Source organism: Mustela nivalis (genome assembly GCF_964662115.1).
Source record: "Mustela nivalis genome assembly, chromosome: 14".
In the NCBI taxonomy this organism is placed as follows: domain Eukaryota; kingdom Metazoa; phylum Chordata; class Mammalia; order Carnivora; family Mustelidae; genus Mustela; species Mustela nivalis.
In genome coordinates this window covers 83841963-83867991 of record NC_139033.1, presented here as the reverse complement: position 1 = coordinate 83867991, position 26029 = coordinate 83841963, and the positions used below count along the sequence as shown (strand labels likewise).

General features: G+C 57.7%; 2 protein-coding genes across 5 annotated transcripts in view; one reads left to right on the top strand and one right to left on the bottom strand.

Moving 5' to 3' along the window:
• Positions 1-26029, bottom strand: part of RSPH14 (radial spoke head 14 homolog) — a 79263-nt gene that overhangs the window by 23380 nt on the left and 29854 nt on the right. The gene's annotated exons all lie outside the window — the stretch shown is intronic.
• The window catches only part of GNAZ (G protein subunit alpha z), a 50774-nt gene that overhangs the window by 12954 nt on the left and 11791 nt on the right, over positions 1-26029 (top strand). For both annotated transcript variants that reach the window (XM_082697932.1, XM_082697933.1), the window contains exon 2: positions 8592-9773. In XM_082697932.1, the coding sequence (XP_082554058.1) occupies positions 9051-9773 (723 nt within the window). In that variant the 5' untranslated portion in view covers positions 8592-9050. The remainder of the gene's footprint in view (positions 1-8591; positions 9774-26029) is intronic.

Sequence of the window (26029 nt, the reverse complement as noted above, 5' to 3'; positions counted from 1 at the left end):
TTCAGTAAAAAGTGCAGGTTAACGTAAAGAGCAACGCTAAGTGAGAGCGGGTGAGCAGGCTGTGCTGGGGGGAACAGAGGTCCCCAGGGTAGGAAAGCTGAGCCCTGCAGGCTCAGATCCCCCGATCCTCAGACCCTCCTTCCTACCTCTGTATGGCATACAGAAGGGGCCACTGATACTGTGGAGGGCTAGCGGGTGGGTACAGTGGTGCTGGAGAGGCAGATGCCCTAGCTCGGGCCTCGCCCCGTTCAGACTAGGAAGAGGCGAGGAGTTGGAAGGGAAGGGAAGTCCGACCCAGCAGAAGAACTGGGCACGGAAAGGTCATTGGCTTATCCGAGACCACAGAGGAGCTGCCAAGAAGAGCCCCACAGGTCCAGGTTGGGCTCTGAGAAGGAACCCAGTGCACGACACTCAGGCAGGAAAGAGGGAGGACAAATGTCAACTGAAAAGTAGAACACCAGATTCCAGGACGCCAGGCATGAAAGGGCAGTGGGAACCATTTCCTTACTAAGAGGGGAGGAAAACTGATAATCAGTGACCGTGCAGGCAGAGGCTTTTCCGGACCTGATGTTTCCAAAATAGAGCCACGGTGGGAGCTGACGCAGGGACAGCAGTTCCGGAGGGCAGGGAGGGGGACCCACTCTCTAGAAGAAGAAAATAGGAATGGCCTGGGTGAATTTGGCCCCAGGAGGCCATGGGAACCCCTTCTGACCTGCCAGCCGAGGCCAGCCAAGCTCAGCGGCAGAGGTGTGTGGGCCCCAATGCGCCTGTCCTCCTGCCAGTGCCTGCAGACGCCGAGCCATGGGCCTACCGGGACTTGGAGCAGGGTCCTCCCTGCTCTGCCCAGGGGCCTTGACATGCGGCAAAGCCTGAGGTCACAGATACCGAGGATGGGCCGACACCCTCCTCCCGCTCCAGGTCACCACAGAGCAGCTGCTGGGTGCCAAGGTGGAGCTGGCAGGTGGGAGAGCTGCTGCTGCCAAAGCGGAAGGTATCTGAGCAAGCTGGGGTGGTGGGTGGGGCCAGGGGACAGCAGTGCTGAGTCATAGCCCTGCCCAGGCAGGCTGATGCTTGGCTTCCCCAGGGGGCGATGGGCAGGCAGCTCTGGGTCAGTGGAAAGGCCAGGACCTCAGACTGACGATCCTCACACTGAGGGGGGCTGAGCACTCCAGGGAGCATCAGGCTGGGGGCGTGTGTGAGGGAAGCCTTGGGGCCTGTGCATGCCCTGGGTATGTGTGGTCTAACCCTGCCTGCTGGCCCTGAAACCTGGGCTGCCCTCTGCCTCTGGGGTTCTACCCGTGTCCCCCATTCCTGCCCCACAGCTGGCCATCTGAGTGGCCTCTGCTTGGACACCAGACACAACTGTGCCTCTCTCTCCGTTCAGTCTAGCTGCGGGCCTGCCTCCTCAGTGGGGCCAAACTCCCCTCCCTGGCTCACCCCTTTCTGATGGTCCAGGACTCAGCGTGGAGTGGGCTTTCCTTGGGTAGGGAGGAGTCCACAGAGTGAGGGGCTTGGCTTCTTGTTTCCACCTCCCTCCAAGGAAGTGGGTGCCTGGTGATGAGCCGGCCCCGCCTGCCAGGCCAGGCCTTCTCCAGTCCTGTAAGCTGATAAGCCGTCTGCTCTCCCTGGCGACCCTCTGGCTTAGCCTGGCTTGGGCAGCAACACCTTGGTGACCTTGACTCTGGGCTCTTTTCCTCTCGGGGGAGGGCCCGAGCGGGGGGGCTGGTGTCACACAGCCTGGCTCTGCCCTGCTCTGCCCAGGTCCTTAACTCAGCTATGACCGAGGACAGTAGTGGCCATGACTCTGTGCCAGGCCATGTGGGGCGCACCTGGGGAGAGCCGGCTCCTGATGTGGTGGGCATCCGGGGTACAGAGCGCCAGAGTGTGGAAAGGCCCCAGAGAGGAGGCAATATCTTACTCCCAGCCCCTGGCTCAGGGCTGTTACTTAGCATCTGTGATGGGAGTGGAGACTGGAGAGGGTCATGTCTGGGGGAAGGGGGCAGTGAGACATGAGGACGGGCTGAGCCTGTCAGGCAGAGAGCAGGAACCAGGATCGGGGGCCTGGGCGCAGGGCAGGGAAGGTCTTAAAGAGAATACGTGGTGTGTGTGCCCAAGTGTCTGGCCTTGAGGCTGTGGGCAGCTTTCTGTTGAGGGGCCCCTCAATAGACTCTGGGTTTGGGGTTTGCACCCTGCCAGCCTTTACGTAATAGGCAAGTGAGTAGGTGAGTTAGGGAGACCTGGGAGGGGCCCTAACGGAGCAGAGCCCACCATGGTACGCCTGCCGCTTCTTCCCAGCGTCCCCTCTCCCAGAATGGCCCCACTCCCAGACTGCTAGCCAGACCCCAGGGTGCCCTGAACCCTACCACCACTCTGTCGCCAGACACCATCTACCATACAGCCTGTGTGTCCCCCACCCCTAGCCCATGCCGCTGCCCTGTCACCTGGATAGCTGCACGCAGGAGTCCATCCTGTTTGATTCACATATAGGGCACTCCTCATTCAAACCCTGGCTGGCATCCAGCTCTCTCAGAGAAAAAGCTGGAGCTCAGACAGTGACCTTCTACTGCCAGCCCCTCACATATGACACCATCTATCCACCTTCCTTCCTGTCCCTTAGACTGGCCTAGCACATTTTCACCTTTGGAACGGCAGTTCCACTCCCCTCACCATCTGCTCTATTACCTGTCAGGGAGCAGGCCCTGCCCACTTCATGGACCAGCAACCTTTACCACAGCACCCCCGACCCTACTTATGTGCAGCTTGGCTCCCTTCTCCATCACAGATCATTTGCTGCCTTTGATCTAATTCTCACCTCCCTCCACCTGTGTAAACTCAGGCATGGGTCTTTGCTTCGTTCGGCAGTACCCCCCGCCCCAGCCCAGGTGCCAGGCTCAAAGGCCCAACTCTGCTAAATGGTAAGGAACGCCAGCTCCTCCCCTTGGCCCCTCTCATGCACCTCACTGGTTTCACGCTGTGGCCCTCTGTATGTGGTATGTCCTCTGTTCCCTGCATGCCACAGGTAGCTGCACACAGGCACGTGCACGCACTTACACATTACCACACATGTCCGTGGACCTGCACACAGGCGCATGCCTGGACCAGTGCACACGCACATACACGGTCCTGCAAACAGACACATCTGCCTGTGTGCGACCCCAGACACACATAAACACACACACACACACACTCAACCACATGGTCATAACCATGCACCCACACAGTGGGTGCCCCTGACCAACCTTGCCTCCTCCTCTCACCTGTGACTTTCTCCTTTCTGTCCAGCCACTCTGACCTTCCTTCAGCTCCCCATTCACACCATGGTCTCTCTCTCCCCTTGCCCACAGGGCCTTTGCACATGACCTTCCTCTGCCTGGTACAGTCTTTCACTCACCCATTCCTCAGTAATTTCCAGTCAGACCCAGAAGCCAGACCCAGAAGCCTCAGTAATTTCCAGCCAGACCCTGTGGTAAGGGGACTGTGGGTATCAGGCACTGGGGACCCATGAGCAGTTATCAAACCAGGAAACAATGTGGTCATCCAGCCCTTGGTCCTTTTTCCCTGGGCTGACTAGGGAGTTTGAGGAGGCCCCCTAAAGCCCTGGATCAGACTGAGAGAGGACTGGCAGGAAGCTCACATAAAGGCAAAGAAGCCAGGCCTCAGAATGGGAATAAACTGAGGTCCCTTTTGGACCTTGGCATAGACACTTGTTCACAGGCCTCCCCTCCCTGTATCTGTGCACAGCCCAGTTCCTGCCACCAGTTCCAAGGCACAGAGACTGATATGCCCTGGGACATAGCTGAGCCCTGCAGAGCTGTAGGAAGAATTCTGAGTGGGCCTTCTGCTTGTTTGGTTCTGGTGACCTGAATGAAGAGGGTGCCTCTAAAAGAGGGACCCACCTCAGATGTGAGTGTTGGTGGCTGCCCTATGCAGATGGCAGAAGTTCTTGGACTTGGGCTGATGCACACAATCGCCTCCTGACTGTGTTTCCTTCCCCTTTACTCCCACATTGCCTTGTGGCTACACTGGTCAAGGACCACATGGCCAGCCCCAGGCTGCCCACCCACTGCCCCCAAACTGCTCTCCTGATTCTCAGAAGCCCCGCTCTCGGCCTTGGGGTTGTGGAGCGCGTACCTCCCCAAAACGCAAGTCACACCTCCTTGGACAGGGGGGCTTTGGACTGAAGACCAGGTGGGCGAATCTTGGTACCAGCTGGGGGCCATTAGTCAGGCATTCCAGTCCACAGAATGGATGATGTGGTCCCCAAGCGGCCCTCCACTGGTTGGGGAAAGCCAAGACCAGGCAGGGGGCCTGCCTCTTTCTCTTGTACCACATGGCCTCCTCACTCTTTTTATTTTGGGGGTAGCTTACCCAGAAGACTTTTTTTTTTTTTTTTGGAGTTAAAATAGACATAAAACTTACCATTTTAGCCATTTTTAAGTTTGCAGTTCCATGGTTTTAAATACATTAATAATGCTGTGAAACCATCTGTCTCTATGAATTTGACAACTCTAAGGACCCCCTAGATATGGAATGACATAGTATTGGTCCTTTCGTGACTGGCTTCTTTCACCGAGTGTGAAATCCTCAAGGGTCATCCCTGTTGTAGCAGGTGTCCTTCCTTTTTAAGGCTGAATAATATTCCTTTGTGTGTGTGCTTTACGTGTCCACTCATCTGTCAGCTGGCGCTGGGGTTGCTGTCACCTCTTAGCTGTCGTAGTTAGTGCTGCTGTGAACACAGGTGTACAAAAATCTCTCCAAGACCCTGATTTCCATTCTCTTGGGGTATACCCGAAGTGGAATTGCTGGTAATTCTATTTTTAGGGGTTTTTTTGAGGAAGAACCACCCTCCTATTTTCCGTAGCAGCTGTACCACTTTGTATTTCTACCAACAGTATGTAAGGGAGCCAATTTTTGTTCATCCTTTTCTTGTTGTTGTTGTTGTTGTTGTTGTTTTAAAAATATAGTACTCATCCTTCTGGGTGCGTGGTGGTGTCTTACTGTGGTTTTGATCTTCACTGCCCCGACAGTCAGTGTTACCTAGCATCTTTTCATGCACTTACTGGCCATGTGTTTATCTTCTTCAGAGAAATGTGCATTCAAGTCCTTCACCCAATTTCCAGTCAGGTCATTTGTTCTGCTGCTGAGGTTTACTTCTCTGTATATTATAGATATTAACCCTTTATTTTTTATTTAATTTTGTTTATTTTTTAAATTTATTTTATTTGCAAGTATTTGCCTTTTTACTGTTGATAGTGCCTTTTGCCTTTTTTGCACAAAATTTTGTAATTTTTACGCAGTCCGGTTTGTCTCTTTTTTCCTTTTCATGTCTATGACCTTTGGTGTCATATCCAAGAGACCATCGTTAAATGCAATACAATGCAGCTCTTGACCTATGCTTTCTCCTCAGATTGCTATAGTTTTGGTCTTACATTTAAGTATTTGATCCATTTTAAGTTAATTTTTGTATTTGGTGTTCGGTAAGGGCATCACCATTGTTCTAAGGAAACCCCAGCCTGGCAGGAGAAACCAGAGAAAGGGAGGGCACAGAGGAGAGAGGCACAGGCTACAGGTGGGGACAGGGTGCCCTGCTGGTGGGGTGGCAGGCACTCGTGAGCTGACCTGTGAAGATAAGGTTGGGTTCCAGTACAGGAGCAAGGCAAGGGGCCACTGAGGAGCAGCAGCCCCAGCTGGCCGAGACAGCCCTCCGGAGGACAGTCCTGTGCTCAGCTTGGCAGGCTCCTCAGGCCCAAGCTGCAAGGGGAGGGATTTGGGTTTAAAAAGAATTTGGCCACAGGGCCATCATGCATGGCACTGGGAGGATGTGGCCAGTATTTTGGTCCGTTTGGAGGCAGGGGACTTCCGGCACAACCCCAGGCCGTGTCACCTCTTTGGGCTAAACTATTTCCTAAGAGTTAGGTCACTTCAGGGTGCCTCGAGGCATGTAGACTTGGTGCCTGGTTGCTGCTTGTCTAGGTGCCTGGTTGCTGCTTGTCTTGCGAACAGTGGTAGGAACGTGCCACTTCAGGTGTGACCTTTGTCCCTATCACTGACCAGCCCAGGGAAAACTGGCCACTTGGGGCCTGAGTAGACCTCAGATACTCAAACACAAATTAAGGAAAACAATAGTGACAATATGGGGCACCACCAGCATGGCTGGCCTTGCCTTCAGGAGGGAGGGCACTGGCATGGGGGTCCCCAGGCGCCCTGGGCAGCTGCGGGATTTTGGACTCCTTTCTACACCTGAGGGCCTGCCGGCTCATCAGCAGGACCCAGGGAGCAGCCACCAGGTCCCTGTTCCACACTCTCATAGTCCAGGATGGAGAGAGGCAAGCCTGGGTGGCATGAGAGACAGGGCCTTGTTAATGCCCTGATACTTGTTTACAAACCTCTCTTTAAAGGACGCCTGGGTGGCTTAGTTGGTTAGGCGGCTGCCTTCAGCTCAGGTCATGATGCCAGTGTCCTGGGATCGAGTCCCACATCGGGCTCCTTGCTCTGCAGGGAGCCTGCTTCTCCCTCTGCCTCTGCCTGCCTCTCTATCTGCCTGTGCTCACTCGCTCTCTCTCCCTCTATCCCTGACAAATAAATAAATAAAATCTAAAAAAACAAACAAACAAACCTCTCTTAGAATAAAAGTTCATTCAAGAAGATACGAAATAGGGTAAAATGCAAAGAAGAGGAAGAAAAAATAAAAAGACCCTTGTGATCCCACAACCTAGAACTCACTGCTGCTTGAATTCCTTCCCTGACCTCTGCTCACATGGCAGGTACATGGCGGTCATGTCCCCCACTCACAGCCCAGTGGGACTGTGGATGAAGGGCAGAGTTCCTCAGCTTCTTCATGCCTAAGCCTCTCTCCCACCTGTGCTCACTGTGTGCCTGTGGTGTGCAGGATACTGCACGGCTCCCAGGCCCCAGGGGACGAGGGCTGAGCACATAGGCCATGCTTGGTTCTAAGGGACAATCACAGGTGATGAGGACACTGGGGTACTGGCTACCCCTGGCTGGGTTCCAGGACCTGCACTGAATGCTCTACCCCTAAGAGATGCTCGAGACTGGTGAGGGATAGGTTCTGTAATGTGGAGTCAAGTGCACAGGCCACACAGCTGGGATGAGACTCATCATCCAGTGCTCTGCATGCACATGAAGGTTCGCCTGAGGGGGAAAGGTAGCATGAGAGGTGCTTGCTGGCCCCCTGGCCATGGAGGCAGGTGGGTCCAGGGAAAGAACAGGCCTCAGGGCCTGCTTCAGAGCAGAACTGCTGGGCCTGACAGGCACAGAGGCCAGCTGGGAGCATGGACGGTTGAGGAAACGAGATGAGGGCCCTGGCTCTCAGTGTCTGTTGGCCTTGGGTCCTTCCCATCCGGGCCTGCCACGAGGTGGGTGGGGGCTTTAGAGGGGAGGGATGAAGGCTGCCTATAGCAGAATGAGGAGGCTGCCAGAGACAGCCAGGCCGGGGCAGAGGCTGCAGGAAGGAGGCAAGAGTTGTGTGGGGCAGGCTGCCAGGTGGGGGCAGAGCCTGAGCTCTGGGTCTGCCCTGGTGGGGAGGGCCTTGGCCCAGCGGCTCATAGGTCATTGGGAGAGGCCTGGGAAGAGCTTGTAGCTGAGAGCTGGGTGCTGAGGTGCTGACACCCTGCCCAGGGTGTGAGCACAGCTGTTCCTTATTGACCATCAGTGTGGGAGCACGGACATGAAAGACACAGCCTGGGACCTCGGAACCTGTGGACTGCCCTCTTGCCTTGCCTTGGACTCAGTGATTCCCAGTGCCCTCAGATATACTCTGTGCTGGCTTGCCTCCCACACCTGGGTGCTGCCCTGCACCCCATAGCCCCTGCTACCCCAACTCAGCCCACCCTGCCCATGCCTCCCCTCCCCTCCCGCACTGCTACCTCACCCACCAGGAGCCAGGCTTCTGTCTACCCTGTGGGCTCCCAGCTCGGGGCCTCTGCCTTGCTCTGCTCCTTGCCTATCTGCTTACACCAGCACTGGCCAGCCTTCTCCTTGTGAATGTCCTGCCTTGAGAGAGAGCAGGAATGACCCAGCTCCCACGAGAGGTGCTAAGGGGGATTACCCAGTTACCCTGGCATGGGACCCCACCATAAACCAAGGAGGAGCCAAGCCCCATTGATGCTGTGGCACATGTGGGTACAGCCCCTGCAGCTACAGGAGAGAGTGAGGGAGGTGGGGGGAGGACATCACAGTTGGATCGTTGTATTGAATCCTAACCACCACCAGACCCAGAGACTGAGGCTCTGAGAGGGTGAGGTTGGCCGGGTCCAGTGGGCAGGGAGGGGCGGCAGGGCCCCAGGCTCACTCCCTCACTCCGAAAACACTAAGGTTAAAGTCCTCGTATGGCTCTGGGCACGCTCTCCTCAAGCACTAGGCTCCGGGCACACTGGCTCACAGGAGGGGTGCGGGGCATGGCTCTCAGGCACATTTGTTTCGCTGTGGGTTTGGGCGCAACTCAGCAGAGGTCCGAAGAAGGGAGGGGGTTTGATTCACTTCTCTGGGCTGCTTCCCAATGAGGTCCGAGGTCTCCCTTTACCACCCAGCCTGTGGTGGGAGGAGGCTCACCCTCTTCTCTGTGTTGGCAGGTGAAGGGCGGATGCCCAAGGCAGGGGGGCCGCAGGGAGCGCCCGCGGCACTGGTGGCTGGCCTTGCAGCCACGCTTAGCAGCCCCGCCGCAGCAACCAGCAGCCCGACGGCAGCAACCTAGGCAGACGCTAGAGTACAGCTTCCCACCACCAGGAGGACAGGGAATGACTGTGGCCCGTCGGGTCCCACGGTGGCCTGGGCAGGTGGAGTGGCCCTAGAGGGAGGGCCCGGCCACCTCCTTCCCCCAGGCGATCACCATGCCAGCTGGAGAAGAGGTGCTGGGGCAGGGGCTGCAGTGTGGCATGGCCTTGCCCCCCCACCCACGCTGAGCACCTCGAGGGCAGCAGGGCTCTGTCTGCCGGGCACACCTGGCTCGCATCTCAGCGTTCCCTGCTTGGTGGCGACAGGGAGAGGCACCCCGTCCCGTGCTCTGCATCTGGGCCCGCCGCTGCCGGACCATGGGATGTCGGCAAAGCTCAGAGGAGAAAGAGGCAGCACGGCGGTCCCGGAGAATTGACCGCCATCTGCGCTCAGAGAGCCAGCGGCAGCGCCGTGAGATCAAGCTGCTCCTGCTGGGCACCAGCAACTCCGGCAAGAGCACCATCGTGAAGCAGATGAAGATCATCCACAGCGGGGGCTTCAATCTGGAAGCCTGCAAGGAGTACAAGCCCCTCATCATCTACAACGCCATCGACTCGCTGACGCGCATCATCCGTGCCCTGGCCGCCCTCAAGATCGACTTCCACAACCCGGATCGTGCCTACGACGCCGTCCAGCTCTTCGCGCTCACGGGCCCCGCCGAGAGCAAGGGCGAGATCACCCCGGAGCTGCTGGGCGTCATGCGGCGGCTGTGGGCCGACCCTGGGGCGCAGGCCTGCTTTGGCCGTTCCAGCGAGTACCACCTGGAAGACAACGCCGCCTACTACCTGAACGACCTGGAGCGCATCGCCGCGCCCGACTACATCCCCACCGTTGAGGACATTCTGCGCTCCCGGGACATGACCACGGGCATCGTGGAGAACAAGTTCACCTTCAAGGAGCTCACCTTCAAGATGGTAGATGTGGGCGGGCAGAGGTCGGAGCGCAAAAAATGGATCCACTGTTTCGAGGGCGTCACAGCCATCATCTTCTGTGTGGAGCTTAGTGGCTATGACCTGAAGCTCTACGAGGACAACCAGACGGTGAGTGTGCCGGGCTTTTCCTCTACTTGTTGCTGCCACTGCTGGCTCCTTGGAAGTGGGTGGGCTTGAGAGTATGGGCCAGCACGGCCGGAGAGGCTGCAGTCAGAGGGGGAGCCATGGTGGTGAGGAACTGTCCAGGGAGCATGGTGTGGGGCGTGGTGGCCATCATGGGCACTCAAGGACCTTGGGGTAGCGCCTGCTGTCAGCTCTCTCAGTGGCTACCCTAGCATGGACAGGTCCCACTCTGACCTCGGGGCCCCGGCAGGCCCTCAGCGCTCTGAATGCCCTCTGAGTATCAATCACCATACCCTCAGGCTCCACCAGGTAGGGGTGCCCTCACCCAGCTGCTGTCAAGGGGCTCAGAGACCCCAAGGTACCCAGGTGGCCTGACATCAGTGCCACAAGAAGCCCATACCTCATGCCTGAAATACTCAGGGCATGGAGGCCGCCCTCTGCTGAGTGGGGCCTGCTCCTTAGCTGCAAGGGCAAGTTGCTTAGAGCCCAGAGGAGGGGCCCTTGGACACCTGAATGTCAAGGAAGGCTCACTGAGGAGGAGAAAGGGGGGACACCTGAATGTCAAGGAAGGCTCACTGAGGAGGAGAAAGGGGAAGCTGGGCCCTGTGAGGAGCTTTGTTTCCCATGAGGTTGGGGGGGGGGCAGTCAGGTGCAAGGTGCATTGGGGGAGTAACCTTGGAGGCTGGGAGGGAGGTTGACAGCTCTGCCACACAGGAGTGGGAACAGGGCCCAGGCCAGGCATTCAGGTGTCGGTCCATGTAGCAGTTCATTAAATGCACAGAACTTCTACCAATCCCAGGCACTGTGCTGGGTCCTGGGAACTGCAACCACAACCCCACAACCCCAAATGGATCCTGGGAGTCTGGTGGTGACAGGGTTCAGAACTGTTTCTGAGGTTTATTCCCCAGGGGTTGGGTGGGTGTGGGGAGTCTCTCAGGCCCTCAGCCCTAGCTAAGGACTACTATGTGGAGGAGGAGGTCAAAGGCAGGTGGTAGGTGGATGCCCCAGAGAGTGGGGGCAGTGCAAGGAAGGGCCAAGGGGCAACGAGGGTTGGTGCTGAGCCAGTGGGGGCTCAAGGGGGAGCTGCTAGGCAGGGAAGGAAGCTAATCCGCTGGCAAGGAGGGGGTGGCCACACGCTGCAAGCTCAGCCCTCAACCAGAAGGTCCAGGTCACAAGGCACCATAGTGTCCTTGGGTGCCCAGGAGTGGTGGTAGGGGCTGAGCAGCTGGATAGCATGGGGGAGGCCTGAGCTGCCCCACCCAGGCTGCCCTGTGGAGGAAGCTTTGTGCCAGGCAGGAACACTGAGCAGAGACCTGGAATCTGCCCTTAAGAGGCCTTTGATCCTGGGGGTGAGGGGCATGGGAGCAAACAGGAGTCTGCAAGTAGCTGTAAGTGGTGTAGGACTGTGGGTGCCAGCAGCTTGGAGAGGCAGTGGGCTAGCAGGGGTTGAGATGATGATGGTCATGGTGGGGGACCCACCATGCTGGGAAATGGGGGGCAGGGTTAGCCTCCAGGGTTCAAGGGACCAGGCGATGGCAAGGAAGAGGCTTGGTCCTTCACTCAGTCTTTTCTAAGGCAGGTGGTGTCTTTATTCTTTGGGTTTATCCAGGAGTCTTACTTGAGCCTGCAGCCCCAAGAAAGCCTGTGGGTAGCTGCAGGCTGTGGCCACTGTGCTGGGTGTCTGAGCGCTTTTCTGGACAGAGAGAGGGTCTTTGGCTTTTGTCAGGTTTCCAAGGAAGTCCAGCCTCTTGGAGGAGGGGAAATAAACAGCTTCAAGTAGTCATGGAGATAGGAAGCAGGGCTCCCCTCATCTGCCCTGTGTGCATCCAGGGGTCTCTCCAGAGCTGTGCCAGGCAGCGACAGGGTAAGGGGTCTGGGCTGAGGACACTGCATCCATGGGGCAGGGCAAGCCTGCAGCTCCCTGTGGTCAGGGCGGCCTTGCCCCTAGCACTATGCAGTTTCTAGGGCTTCTAGCTCCTCTTATTCTTCTGCCTATACTCACTTCAGTGCCATGTGTGGTTCTGGGCATAGGAAGCATCCCAGACGATGGGCAAAGTCGGGCTCTTCGATGAGGCATTGCTCTGGCCAGACGGCTTGGGGCTGACCTGGCCAGGATGCAAAACCAGGGTCAGGTGCCCACGTGAGGCCCTAGAACAGTGCCAAGGCAGGTCTGCCAGCCACACGGTGCTCCCATGGTCAGCTCTCTGGGCTTCTGCCTGTTTCTGCTGTGTCCTGAGGCTGGTGACAGCCAGTGCTCTGGTGCCTTCCCGGGGCCTAGATCTCAGGGCTGCTTCATTTGTCATCTTCAGCACAAGCATGGCAGGTTCTTTCAGCACTGGGCCAGGCTCCCACACTGTCTGTTGGCAGGCTCTTTTGGCCAAGCCTGTGCCCACAGGTGTGGCAGGACGTGGGAGGCGGGATGCCTGGGCCCTAAGCTGGTCCCGTGTCTCATGGAGGGATTTGGCTATCATCTCTGCTCTCTGAGCCTGTCAACTAGGAAGCGGCCCAAGTGTCCTGCAAGATGAACCCAAAGCCAGGCCTTCTCCTGCGTGAGGCCTGACCGGCTCTGCGTGGCCCATCCCCTACCTCCTCACTGTCTCTCTCCTCTCTGCTCTAGCCTTCGTGGGCTTGTTTCACTCACATGCTCTACTGTCTCCAGCCTTAAGGGTGTGACCACCCTGCCTCTGCCTGTCTCAGTCCTTCAGGTCTCATCTCAAGAGTCACCTCTTTGAACAGCCTTCCCTGACGCAGCACCAGCACACCCCTCCATTGCAGCCTAACATTACGTATGGGTCCCCACTCATGTGCTGGTGAATGGCCGCACAGCTGGGCTGGGTGGACAGACGGCTGGACAGGCAGCCCCATGCAGGCCCTCACATCTCTAGCCTACTCCCGGCCCTGTGCCTGGGAGGCACATGGCTAGCAGCCCTGGGCAGGGATGGCAACCCCTGGCCTGGCTGGGGACGTGGTTTCTGGAAGACCTATATTTGCCCCCTGTAGGGCAGCCAGTCTCTGGAGCTGTTCAGAGAATTTTCTAAAGGGAGGGGCTAGCAGCCAGGCCTGTACCCCACCGCTGCCACCACCCTGGTCTCCGCAGGCCTGGGGAGGTACTTATTCCCCAGAAAAGGATATTCTTCATGAGAAACTCAAGTGAGGCTGGAAATTCACTGGATTCCAAATAGTTGTGACCTTTCATGCTCTACCAGCAGTATCTCAGGATGGAAAACAAACAGGCTGCTGAGGAAAGACAATAGCCCCTGTGGTTCCTCCAGCCGGCTGGCCGCCACGGTGGGCTGGCCGCCCAGGGGAGAGCCGGGCCAGGCGGAGACCAGAGCCTGCCTCTGCCGGCGCCTGCAGGCAGCTCCTATCACCACCGCCGACCCGCCCCTCTGTGTCCCTGCCCTCCTCCTGCCAGCCAAAGCGAATGCAGCCATCGGTAACAGGACGGGGCTGCCCCTCATGCCTTCTTTGCAAGGGCCCGCAAGTGTCCCTGGGCCCCACCAAAGGCAAGGTAGCCAAGAACCAGCCGTGCTGTTTTTTGCAGAAGCTAAGGGAACCTGGGGGCCTGGTGCTACGCTCTGGACGTGGCTCCTCAGAGGTCTTCTCTCCTTCTCAGCTCTTGAGTCCTCATCTTCTCTCTGACAGCGGGCTGGCAGAGCCCCCGCCCCCATACCTGGCAAACGAGCCACAGCCACCACCACCACCTTCCCCCATCCCCCACTCGCTGGCATCTGCGTCAGCACGTTGTCAGGGGTAACGTCAGGATCTCTAGGCTCCTGGGCATGGAGGGCTGTGGAGGGCTGCAGTAAACACAGGACAGCACCTGGGCAGGGGAGGCAGATTCTGGGTTGTCCATGGACCATGGCAACGAGCAGATGCAAGGAGACATGCCCAGCCTTCATAATGATTCCCCACCCTGATCCTGGAAGGATTTAATGAGTCCTGGGCCTGCCTGGGGCCCCATCGCCGCATACAGCCCTGACAGGCACCTAGGGGCTCCAGAGTCTGTGGTGGGCCCCTACTGTCCCTCATGGGGCCCCCTCAGAGAGCACAGGAGGCTAGAGCACAAACCAGGGGTCACCTGACTGATCCTGTGGGGCGGTGGCAGCTGTGTCTGTTGTCCTGGTCATGGGTTGGGGGACAGGTGGGGGTGCCTAGGCTTAGGACAGTCATGGTCCCACCTTTAGCCACACCTGCTTCCTGGGGCCAAGCCAGGGCTCCCTGCCTCTGGCCCGCCTTTTGTGGCAACGCCATTTCTTGGCAGTTCTGCCTGCCTTCTGGGCCTGTCCCATGGCCTCTTCCAGGAGTAAAGAGAGATAGGGCTTTAAACTCAGAGACTCGGCCATTGCCCCACTCAGGCACAGAGGCATACTGGCTAGCCACCCATCCCACTGTGACAGCCCCAAGAGGCTGTGTGCCCCAGGCCCTGCCCCCGCCCCTTTAGTACCCCACCAGGTGGGGCCCCAGCACCCTGCTGCAAACCCCTGGAAGGCACAGGAGGGTGGGCACCTGCCCCCCAACCTCTACCCCTGCAGATCTGCTAGTGGACTCTGCAGCTGCTTAAAGGGAGAAGATTCTTCAGAAAAGACAGATGAAAAGGTCCACGTATAAAGTATCAAAGTGTTCTCACGTGAAAACCCACAGGGAGCTCACTAGTTGCCCATTTTCTGGTGGAGCTGTTGGTGTTCCCGGCCCTGTAAGGGGCCTGTTGTGCACCTGCTATGTAGCTGCTCTGCAGATGCAAGGCCTGGACTAGAGGCCAGACACTGAGGTGAACCCAACTTTCCCGACGGCACAAGGAGCTAGGTTTTGGGGGGAGAGGGCAAACACGCTGCACGGTTGTGGTGTCATTTCTACAAACCTTATGCTGTCCTGGGACACCTGCCCCCTCCTTCAGAACCTGGCAGTTCCCAGGGGTGTCCCCTGCTTTGCTTTCATGCAGGATCAACTGTGGCCACAGCAAGGTGTGGCCTGGGCCACAGCAAGGCTCTGGGGGAGGCACAGTGTCCCCACTGCTTATCCACAGATACCTGACTGACATGTGTTGAGGAGGGTCCCTGGGATTATGGGTAGGACACAAGGACACGCCCCTTAGGGCGTCAAGTTCTGCAGCTGACAGGTGCTACATAACCAGACTCCAGACTGTGATTGTAACCTCTGCTCAGCCCTGGGCAGTGGCCCCTCTTTATCCTGGGACTCTCAGCTCCCAAGGGAGCTGACCTCAGTACTACAGATCCCAGGCCCCCCACCCCATGAGGCCAGGCCCAAAGCTCCATCATCCTCCTAGTCTCTATGGCATGTGCTGTGGACACAGGGCCAGCACACAGTGGTGCTTAGCAGACTGGACTGGGCGGGAAGCATGCAGGCGGGGGAAGAGCCAGAGGTCAGGGCCATCTTCTGGGTGTGCACCTGCTGGGACACTCAGCCCTTCTGGGAAGCCCCTGAAAGGGTCGGGCCCTAAGTGGGGGTCATGTGCAGTGTGCCTCAGAGGAGGGGGCTGCTCAAGGCTGTCCTACAAACTGTTCCTGCACCCTAGCACTGCTTTGTCATTCAGCACTAAAGGGAGCTTGGTGGTGGCGTGGTGTCATGAAATGACATGTTGAAGGTGATTGCAGGAAGACAGGCTTTTATCTATGGTTAGCAGAGCTGGTGATCACAGAGCTGGGCCAAAGGAGGTGATTAGAATGGGCAACAACCAGATGTAGGTGATACGCCAGCTTAGTTTTGTCCTTTAGTATCCTAACCAGCCAGCTTTGCAAATGGGGAAAATGGGGCCTAGAGATCATGTCTTGTGTGTCCCAGGCGTGAATCTGGCTCTCAGAGGATGGGGAGCTGGCACTGCTCCCTCAGAGATTCTCCCACATCCTGTAGGTACAGGGGTGCTCTAGGGAGAGCCTTATGGGGTGGACTACCTTCCCCTCCTTGGGCTCAGAGGACTTGAGTCAGGGTTGGCACTGCCCCCCCACACCCCATCAGTGGCAGGACCGCAGACAGTCCAAGCAGAGTACACCCCCACTCTGTCTCCTGCTTCTGACCCAGTCGAGGACATAGATCCAGGAATTGTGCCATGGGGACTTGGGTCTGTGCCGGGAAGGCATGCCATCGACCCACATAGAGGCTGCCAGCTTTCCCCCCACATACCCTCCACCACAGCACAGGTCTCCCTGAGTCTCTCCTTCCAATCTCATGGTGTGCCAGGGCCACACCCAGTTTGTTGCAACCTCTGCAAATCACAGATGATCCTGGGGTATCAGGAACCTCCTGGACCAGACCCAAGAGGCAGGCCCTGGCTGGCAGAAGGGCCAGGTTTCCTTGGAATGGACAGTCCCAGGCACAGATCTGAGCTGCTCTGCTGAGGCAAAGGCATTAAGAGGGTCAGGCCATGATGGTGCAGGTACAGCAGGCACGGGGCTCGGCTGGCCACACACTCTCCCCAGCGGCATCCCCTTTACTGCATAGACCAACTCTTTCTCTCTGTGGTTGGCTGCAAGGGGGACGGGCACACATGTAGTCACAAATGGGTTGCTGTCAACTCAGAGGTGCTGTCGGTACTTGTGAACAGTCCCCGCCCCCCAACTCCATGTGGGTTCCTCAGGCCCTGCACCGTCCAAGGTCCTTTGCCTTGTGGCCCAGCCCTTCTCCTAGCACTAACAGGGCAAAGGCCACCTGGTTCTCACCTCAACGGTCCCTGGCGGTGAGCCCATTGCCCTGACTCAGTGAGTGGCCAGTGGCAATGGGTACTCGCTCCCCCAGGGCCCTGGGCTTGGTGTGAGTTCCCATGGGGTGTCGGCTCCAGCCTGCGACAAGCAAGGGCAGGGTGGAGACAGGGCAGAGAAGGCAGTGGCCATCAGCCATCACTCCCCCACAGCACAGCCTGATGCCTAGATGTGACCCCTAGCACTTGCAAGTTCAGTTCCTCTGGCTGAGACCTTCTTCCCTCTTTTCCCAGGGAGACGTGAGGCCACTGAGGCCATTGTCAATAGCAGTTTCCTCTATTCTGCCTTCCCTGTTGCACTGGAAGCTTCCAAGGGCTCCCATTTCCTGTCTACCTCTATGCTTAACTCCTTGCCCTGAGTAAGTCCTCCATCAGATATCTGCCAAACAGAAGGATGAGGCCATGCCCTGGGCTCAGGCCCACCTGCTGCTCAGTGTGACCAGCCCCGCCATTCCCACTCCACACTGCAGAGGGGAGCTTCAGGATCCTAATACTGCCTTTCCGTTTAGCCCTACCTCCTCCTCCTTGTGGACCCAGCTCTGCCTGGAGCATCTCAGCCACCCTTCCCTGGTAGTCACCTCCTGCTGTATCACTAGAGTTCCCTTCCCCCACCGCCCCCCCAGGCACAGGCTGTCACTAAGCACAGCTGGGACATCATTCCCGTCGCTCGCCTCTTCCCCCACAACAGACTTTGCCACGCGCTTTGGCAGAATCTGCATGGGGATGTCCACAGTGTTCCTCGGATCTCTGAGCCTGGTGGCTCTCCCCAAACAGGAAGTCAGCCGGCTCGGGCTCCAGTGTGGGCCTCCCTCAGAGACAAGCTGGGGTCTGCCTCTTGCCCTAGCACTGACAAGCCTGGGGAAAGGGGAGCAGGCAGGTGCTCTCTGCACTGTGCTGGCAGAGCCGGCCCCCCACCTGCCTATGGGGTTGCCGAAAGCCAGGTTAGCAGCGGCAGAGCCTCCCTGTCTGCACACCAGCCGGCAGCCGGCTGGAGGGCTGGAGCTGGCCGGTACCAGCTCCCAAGTGCCAGGTTTTCGAGTTTTAGAAACTCTGTGAGCTGGTTGCCATCGTGTTCGTGGCTTAAACTCATCCAGGAGAGAGTATTCACATGACAGAAATTGGCAAATGCTACAAATCAGCCCCCTCCTGGCTGGCTGTTAAACATTCGGCACCCTACTGCAGCTAGTAACCCCAAACCCTAGCCAGGAGGGCCTGTGCCGGGGCAGGCTCACTGAGAGGTGAATTACAGCATTCACTGTCTGCATCTTTCTGGAGAGCTGGGCAGTGTCCCTCTTTCTCAGACTCAGCAGTTCCCTGCTCTGGCCCTGTGACCGTAGGTGTGATTTTCTGTTCACATTCATCCCATTAGAGAACAGTGATTGGCCAAAGTGGCTCCACGCTCATCCTGGGTCCCCCCTCCCACTCTCCCCAAGCAGATTTATGAGAAGCCTTTCTACACAGGGAAGCAGACTCAGAGCTGGGTAGTTTTGCTTTCTCTCTGTCAGTACGTTAGCAGACTAACATGAGACCATCTGCTCAAGCTCAGGCCTGTCCTGTGTTCTTCTCCACCTGAGAGGACAGGCCCTTAGAGTATTCATTGAGGAAGCATTTCTCACACACCTCCTGTGTGCAGCAAGCTCACCATCTAGGCACAGAAATGATTATGTCTCCTCCTCCCGTATGGTCAGATGAGATCGGCCTCACATAGCCCCAAAGGGCTGGGGTGGCTCTGCCAGCCCCCACTGGCCCCATGCTCTCTGTGGCCAGCTTCAAGGCACCCCTGTGAAGCAGCTGTCTGGGAAGGCCTGCTCTGCCCCGAGACCAACTTGCAGGAGAGAAGCGGGGGGCCAGGCATCAGGGACCTGAGTGGATTAGGATGTAAGTGGGAGTAATGATCTGTGCTCATTTTGGACCTTGCAGGAGACTAAGAGCAGTGGGAGACCAAGCTGACTCGGACCCTCATTAACTAGCATAGATGGGACGTTGGAGGTCTGCCATCCAGGGGAGTCCCACAGCTGCCCTGAATAACACCAGAAATGGGTCTGTGCTAACCAGCTCCAGGTGGCACTCCTCTTTGCCCATCTATAGGGTGCCCGAGGCCTCACCGGCTCTGACGTCTAGTGTTTCCGGGAAGATTAGAGTAACCATCAACTGGGGGGAGGGGCAGGCTATGGGCATCTGAGGGGGACACTGAGAACAGAGCAGCGCGAAATGTACCCCTACTCCCTGTGCATGGCTCCCGACTGGACCTATGTCCTCAGGCCCTGAAATCAAGGTCTGGCTGGCCTGCGAGCCAAGGCTACCGCTTCCCCTAATCCTGCCTTCCTCACCCACAGCTGGCATCTCCCTGGCTCATGCACTTTCTCTAATTTCGTTAATAAAATCACAGTCAGCCCAAGGCCCTGGGCTGCCCAAGGCAACCTTTAGTCTTAGATGGCTTCCCACCCCTGGGCCAGCAGGAAAGGCACTAAGGGGAGACTTCTACGCCAAGGCTCTTTATTCAGTATCCATCGGGCTCCCCGGCACACCCCCTGTGGCTCCTCTTTCAGCCTTGACTGCCCAAGGACAGGACCCCAGGCAACGAGAGGGAGCAGTACCTGGCCACATGGGACCCCTGGTCCTGTGCAGCTTCTGCATGAACGATCGGATCCAGTCTTGGCTTCCTCATCTGTAAAGTGGGGCAGTCCCTCAGCTCAAGGACAAGACATGGTTTTGATGATCTCTGTCTTTACCTGTGCCTGTGCTTGGTGCCCACAGGGCCTGGAACTGTGCGGCTAATGCTCTGATGGAAGAGAATACAGGTGTTGGGAGTTTAGACCCAGGGTGGATCAGCAGGACAGGGAACCTCTCCCAGACCCTATGGCCTCCCCTGTGACCCTGCCTGGTGTGGGTGATAGGGAAGGTGGTATGGGAGTCAGCACAAGCCTAAGAGGAATGTGGTACCCTCCTGCCATTTCATTTCCTCTCATAGGAGATAGCCATGAGCTCCCCCTGGACTAGCATGTGGGCTGAGCCTGCACACAGCTAAGGTCCCCCAAGGCCAAGGTCAGCCTACCACAGAGCAGGCTGGGGCCATGGCTGGCCTGAGCTGAGACTGATTCCCCAGGGTGATCTGTTTGCCAGGGAGCCTATTGATAGCCATACTGCCTACGGTACCCCCCGCCCCAATCCCACACATGACTCGCAGGGCCAGGCTGTAAGTGCCCCGCAGGCTATGATGTGACATCATGGAGCACAGGCAGTGCTGAACAGGGCTCTCACGGTCTGTTCTGACACTCAGACACTCTGGCTTTTTGTAGCCCAGCTGACCAGGGGACCTGGCATGGGGCTCTCAGAGCAAAGGCACTGTGGCACTGCCAGGCCTGGGCCAGGACATGTTCCTCCCAGGAGGCATTCCAGTCCCCCAGCTACAGTGGTGTGGGGAGGGCAGGAGGTCTCTTCTGGCCAGCAAGGAACCTGTGGAGGTTGGAGGCCTGGTGTTCCTCGGGGCTGTCCCACTGTGTGAGTCCAGCCTGTAGGCAGTGAGGCCATGACTGATCAGCTGGCCTCTGGCACACCCTCCCCCCAAATCTCGTTCCTGCTCCCACCTACACTCTATCTGCAGGCATAGCTGCTGAGGCTCTGTAGTCCCACAACCCAGACTGTCCTGCCCACTTATGGCTTAGCCTGGACATCACCCTGAACCACCCCCATGCTCTCCCCCAACACTGCCTATCTGGCTGACACAGCCGTTGTGAAGCAGGTGGGGACAGGAAGAGGTGGTCAAGGCGTTTGGGGGCCCATGCAAGAGGCAGTGACTCCTGAGCCACACATCCTGAAGCCCAAGGCTTTCTCCCAAGTGAAGACAAGGGCTTGAGGCCAGAAATGGGGCCCTTCCCACTTTGTCTCACCTCCCAGCCCTGCCTGTGAACAGGCTGAGAGGCTGGGACAGAGCTGGCCAGAGAGAGCACCAGGAAAGCACTGTCTGCTGCTGAGAGCCTAGCAAGGTATGGGGTGTGTCTATGACAGTACCAGCATCCTGGGCAGGATAAAGCCAATAGCCACCGCCTTGGGCAAATGCAGTGATAGGCCCTGGGCCAGCAACAGCCACTCCCAGGCTGGAGGTCCCTGTCGTGGCAGTGCCTGGGATCCGTGGAGCGTCCCACGGCCTGCAGAATTCCCTAAATCATGTCCCTATTGTATGGCTGCACCAATATGCACAGGGCAGTTCTTCCTTGAGAGAGGTTCTACCACTGATCAGATTCTCACTGGAGATGACACCCCAGAAGATTGCACTAGCCTCCTTCGCCCCCTGCAGATGGAAAAGCAAGGGTCAGGGCACTAACGGCCCATAGACAAAGGTTCGTCATTAAGATAGCTCTGCCCTCCCTGTCCCCAGCTTCCCATGTCCCTGCAAGAACTGGCTGCCACCGCTTTCAGCAGCCTTTGCTCCTGGAGGTGTTGCCCAGGACTATGCCCAGGAGTACAGAAGCATGTTCCTTGCTGAACAGGATCAGGCTAGTGGGTTCTTGTGGGGGTGGGGGTCCCTGGAGCTGAAAATATGGAGAGTTTTTTGCACCACCATTTCCTCCCTTGGTGACAGTGATGGTCTGCAAGCCCCAGGCCAGGCCTGTAATCTGTGTTGCCAGCTTCCAGTCTGCACGCACCTGTGTCCTGCTGTTTGCTAATTTCCCGTCAGTGACTGACAGCAGGGGGACTTGGATCAAGCTGGCAAGTTTTAACATAAAAACAAATAAGAAACAGTTCTCATTTCAGCTGAAGCAGAAACGGTTTGGGACTTTGAGAGAAGCATTCCTCCCTGAGGCGGTGGACTGTGGGTGGTGGTTAAGGTGAGGGCAGGCGGGGCCACAGCCTAGACTCCATCCAACACTGCCAGTGGCCTGTTGGGTGGCCCAGGGGCACCTGCCCTCTCTGGGCCTGGACATGAATTGGGGGAGCAGAATATGGGAGCTCCAGGGCTCCCAGAGCTTTCAGAGCAGATGCTTCCATGTTGTCCTGAGAATTTGCTGCCCCAAATACCTAAGCTACCTTCTCAAGTGACAGGATGCTCCCCACCCACGTGGCACTAACCCCAGGGACCAGCAAACAGAATGGCTCATGGAAGGTGGGTGCCAAGCTGGTGGGAGGCAGGCATCAGAGGCAGGTGGTCCAAAGCTAAACTGGCCGAGGTAGGAAGTAGCTCTCCCCTGTCTCTGGCAGGTTCAGAGGGGGTTAGACTATTAGGACCTGAGTTTCAGCTTTTCCAAGAGCCTGTTATCTTGTTTAAACAGCCTTTGCTGTTTAAATGACAGGCCTAGCCGGTGCTGTTACTACGAACGTTGCAACTGTCACTGGATTGGGGGGCAAGGGGACAGGCAGGCAGTGACTCTGACTTCTGCACTGGTTGGAGCATACCCCCACTGCAAAGATGCCCATGCTGGCCCGAGGCCTACAGGGCTGAGCACTTTAAAATGGGCCACGCCTGACCCTCCCATCCCCTTCCCTTCCTGCGTAGGTGTGCAGCAAGCAGGAGCCTGGGGCAGGAGGGACCTGGGAAAGAAGGAGAGAAGGTGGTGGGAAGGTCAAGGGCCCCATGAAAACCTGGGACTGTCCAAGGGCATGAGGTGTACCACCCTGAGTTGCTAATCTTTGTGTGCCACATGCTAATCTCCACTCTAGCCAGGGAGTCCTGCAGCCTCAGGGCTGTTCTTCCACAGGTGGCAGCACAGGCTGGCAGGGGGAAAAGAGAGGTAGGAGCAGGAGCCAGGCAGCCCCCCCCCCCCCCGGCCTGCAGAGTTGGGGTCTGGGGCCTCTACGCAAAATCCCCCAGGGCTGGCCATGGGGGTGGAAATGGGAAAATAAAACCTGAGACTGCATCCACTAAAACACAGGATCAGGTAGTTGCCGATTGTTTGAGAGCCGGAAGAGCTCCTGCTTATCAAATGCCTTTTCAGCCCGTTTTGCTGGAATGATCCACTGAACAACGGAGCTCAAGTGAGAAAGAACACAGGCCAGCTGTCAGTGAAAGACCAGGGCCACGCAAGGCCTGTCTTGGGGAGGGAAGCCTGGCCCTGCTATCCTTAGTGGCCCCTGCCATCAGCGCCCTGGGCTGGGGAGGAGGCTGGGAACAGGGTGAGGCCATCTGTGGGCCAGGCCCAAGGCCGTGCACCTGTGCAGGAGGGCAGGGCAGGGCCTTTGGCCTGTAGCTCCTCCCACCCCGCCTGAGCCCCACATTCACGGCTGTCACACTGATTGATCGCCAACAGCGTGCGCCATCTGGCCCTGCTGCCGTCACCCCACATTCAGCAGACCGCCCTGGCCAGGTGCTGGAGAGACCAGTGCCCCTGACAGACAGGGCACTGTGCTCACGGCAGATGATGAGCAGTAACGACAAGGTCCAATGGCGCTTGAAGCTGTGTCGCAAATTAACAGACAGTTAAGGTCATGACTGGGGTGCTTCAGGTGGGGGGTGTCAGGGAGGGCATTGGAGAGTGACCCTCTCTGTGGGAACCCCAGGGAAGGAACAGCACAGCCATAGCGGAGGCCCTCAGGCAGGGAGGGGAAGGATGTGTCAGGGAGCTGGGGAAAGCACGCTATCACTGTCTACGATAGAAGCGACTGGAAGGGGTAGGCTTGGTTGTGGTAGGGCCATGGGGAGAGCCACAGAGCAGAAAGTCCGGAGACAGTCTAGCAAGAGATGAAGGGGGAGCACTTCAGGGAGAGGTGTAGATGGATTCCAGTTGTGTCTGGAGGTACCATCAATGGGACGGGGTGCAGGCAGAGCCCACAGCCTGATATGGGGTCCTCTGCATGCCATAGCCACCTGCTCCCCCAGCCTCAGCTAGGGTGACTTCTGGTGGCAGAAGTCAGCTCATTCATCAGTGCCCAGCCTAGACATGCTCCCTGCCCTGTGCCGCCTGCCCTCCAGCTTGCACAGTGTGGTGCTGGACAGTTAGTGGCATATGTGTCCTTCCCCTAGGGGGGCTCTGTTCTCATAAGCCAGGACTGCCCCTTGCTCTTCTCTCTCTCTCTCGAAGCAAGAGTCCGCACTACACTCAGTGGGAGCTTAAGGTACAGCCAAGTGACCAACTGGGGTCCAAAGAAAAGGGACTGGAAGGGCAGCCAAAGCCGCAGGCGTGGGGAGGTGGGCCTGCATCTTGGTGCTGTGGCCAGCGGTGCTCAGTGGGGGGTGCTGAGTGTCCAGCTTCCTCACGCCGTTGCCTGTTGACCACATTTCTGTTGTGACTCACTGCATGAGAGCCGAAAATAACTGCCGTCTCCTGGCTAGCCGGACCCGGAGCTGTCGAGCAAAGTTCAAGGAGAACCAAGGCAGTCCTCCATGAGCCTGGTCAAACAGTGGGTGGGCAGCCCTGTTGGAGCAGAACAGAGTCTGAGAGCCCCGCACCCAGGCCCCTACCCTAAAGGGTTGCTTCCTGCCTCAGTAAGGGATCAGCCACTGACCCTCCCAGACTGTCCCACACATGCCATCTGGGGAGCCCTAGAGCTGAAATAAGCCAGGGAGAAAAGGGGGGTCAGATGATGATCTGAGTGGACACCTGACCAGGGGTCAGAGAGCAAGGGTAGCCAGGGCCTACACTGGGGAGGCCTGGGGCTGGGTCTGGGGCCACGAGAACAGAGTGTGATAGGAAAGCATGGAGTGGGAGTGTGGATGGTGCAGAGGAGAGAAAGCCCCCCATGGCTGTGACAGATGGAGGGGAGAGAGTGGCAGGAGCTGCTGTCCCTGTGCATGGACAGCGCTGTGTCCATCTTTCTCAGCCTGGCCATCCTGAGGGCTTAACCACAGCCTCAAGACCAGCGTAGCTCCACAGCCTTGAGGACCTAGGTTTGGAGGATGGGCAGCTAACCTGGGCCTGGCAGCAGTGGAAAGTGGGGGCTGTCCTGAGGGAGAATGCTGCTCGCCCCAGAGGCCCTGAATGCCCAGGAGGAACGAATGGTGAGCGACAGTGCTTCCTGGCTCCCCCACATTGCCTTGGTGTCTCTCCTTTCTGTGCTGTCCCTGCAGATTGGCTCCAGGGACAGTCAGGGGCTCATGATTCATTAGCCTCATTAATCCAGTTCTCCAGTCTGGCAAGGCAGCGTTTACGTTTGCGGGAGGAAGTGGGAAATGCTAACCAGATTGGTCTGGAAATGACCCCGGTCTCCAGCTCTGTCCACAGACATGTCCCCCTTTCCTGGGGCCAAGAGCACTGGGAGGGGTACCAATAGCAGTGGGAGGGGTGGCTGTGGTTGTCTGAGACTCTCCTTGGGATGGGAGTGGTAGGTCTAGGAGCTGGGCCTAGGCAGGCCAGGCAAACCCTCTGAGCCCGTTACTACATCTATAAAATGGGAATATTGGGAAGATCCCCTTATAGCCTCTTTTCTGAGATGAACAGAGCTGGACATCCAGGCATCATGGTAGCTTCCACACAAAGGAAGCAAGGTCCAGAGCCATCAGGGGCAAAAGTTGAGTCTAACACTGCCACAGGCTAACACTGCCAAGGGCAAGGCACTATCCAGTAGTCCCTCAGTAACACTGCCAGCATCTAACCTCCTCTTGCATGGGGAGGCCCCCTCCACCCAGGGGTGCTTCAGCCAGGAGCAGGTCACTAGGAGGACCTCCTTTCTCCACTGCCCACTACCCTGTCCCTCAGGAAGGGACAGTTGAGGGTCCCCTCAACTCCCAGACACACCCCCCCCTCCATTCCAACAAGGAGGTAGTTATGGCCAACATTTCTCAGGCCAGCCGGCCAGGGCCAGGCCTGTGTGCCCCTGTGAAGCGACGCCTGGCCCAGTTCAAGATCAGCAGCCTCCTCCTGCCATTGGTCTGTGTTGCGGTGTGAGGCTCTGAGGGTGGAGGCTTTCTCCTCAGTTGTCATGGAAACAACAGTGAGTCTGCTGAGCATCTGAGTACTCAGCTCAACAGCGGGAGGGGAGCAGCCACCCTGGGCGGCAGCTGCTGTGACAGACTCTCAGCAGCTCAGCATTTGGAAGGACCCAAGGGGCTGCGGTGCTCCTCAGCCTGGCGAGCCCAGAGGGCAACTCAGAGAACTCCTTGCCTGCTGTCTCCCTGTGGGTGGCTGGGCCATAACCACATCGGCCCTCTTGTCCGCACAGGATTATGGTGATTTATGTCCAGGCATGAGTGAGCTGAGCACAGAGACCCTGCCCTCTGGGAGACACTTCCAGTGAGGGGACACATACTGTGGGGCAGAGGAAGAGAGTGGGGAAACACAGATTCCAGCAGGCGACAGCCTTGAGCTGGGGCTGCCTGGGGAGCTCCGAGCATCCTGTCCCCGTCCCTGCAGGCGCGAGTCAACATGACTCGGGCCTCCTCCACCTGCTCCTGCAGTGGGCCTCTGCCGAGGAGTGGCACTGCTGCTCCCTATGTGGTTTTTGCTTGTCTGCAAAGCAAAACCTTCTACTGTCCCCCAAATGCGTCCCAAGTCCCTCATGTTCAGACAGATGTGTACAGTGCTTCCCTCTCCCCAACTCCAGCTCAAAGGAGAGTGGCAGGCCTGCCTGCCCTGGAGCACAGCAATCTGTCCAC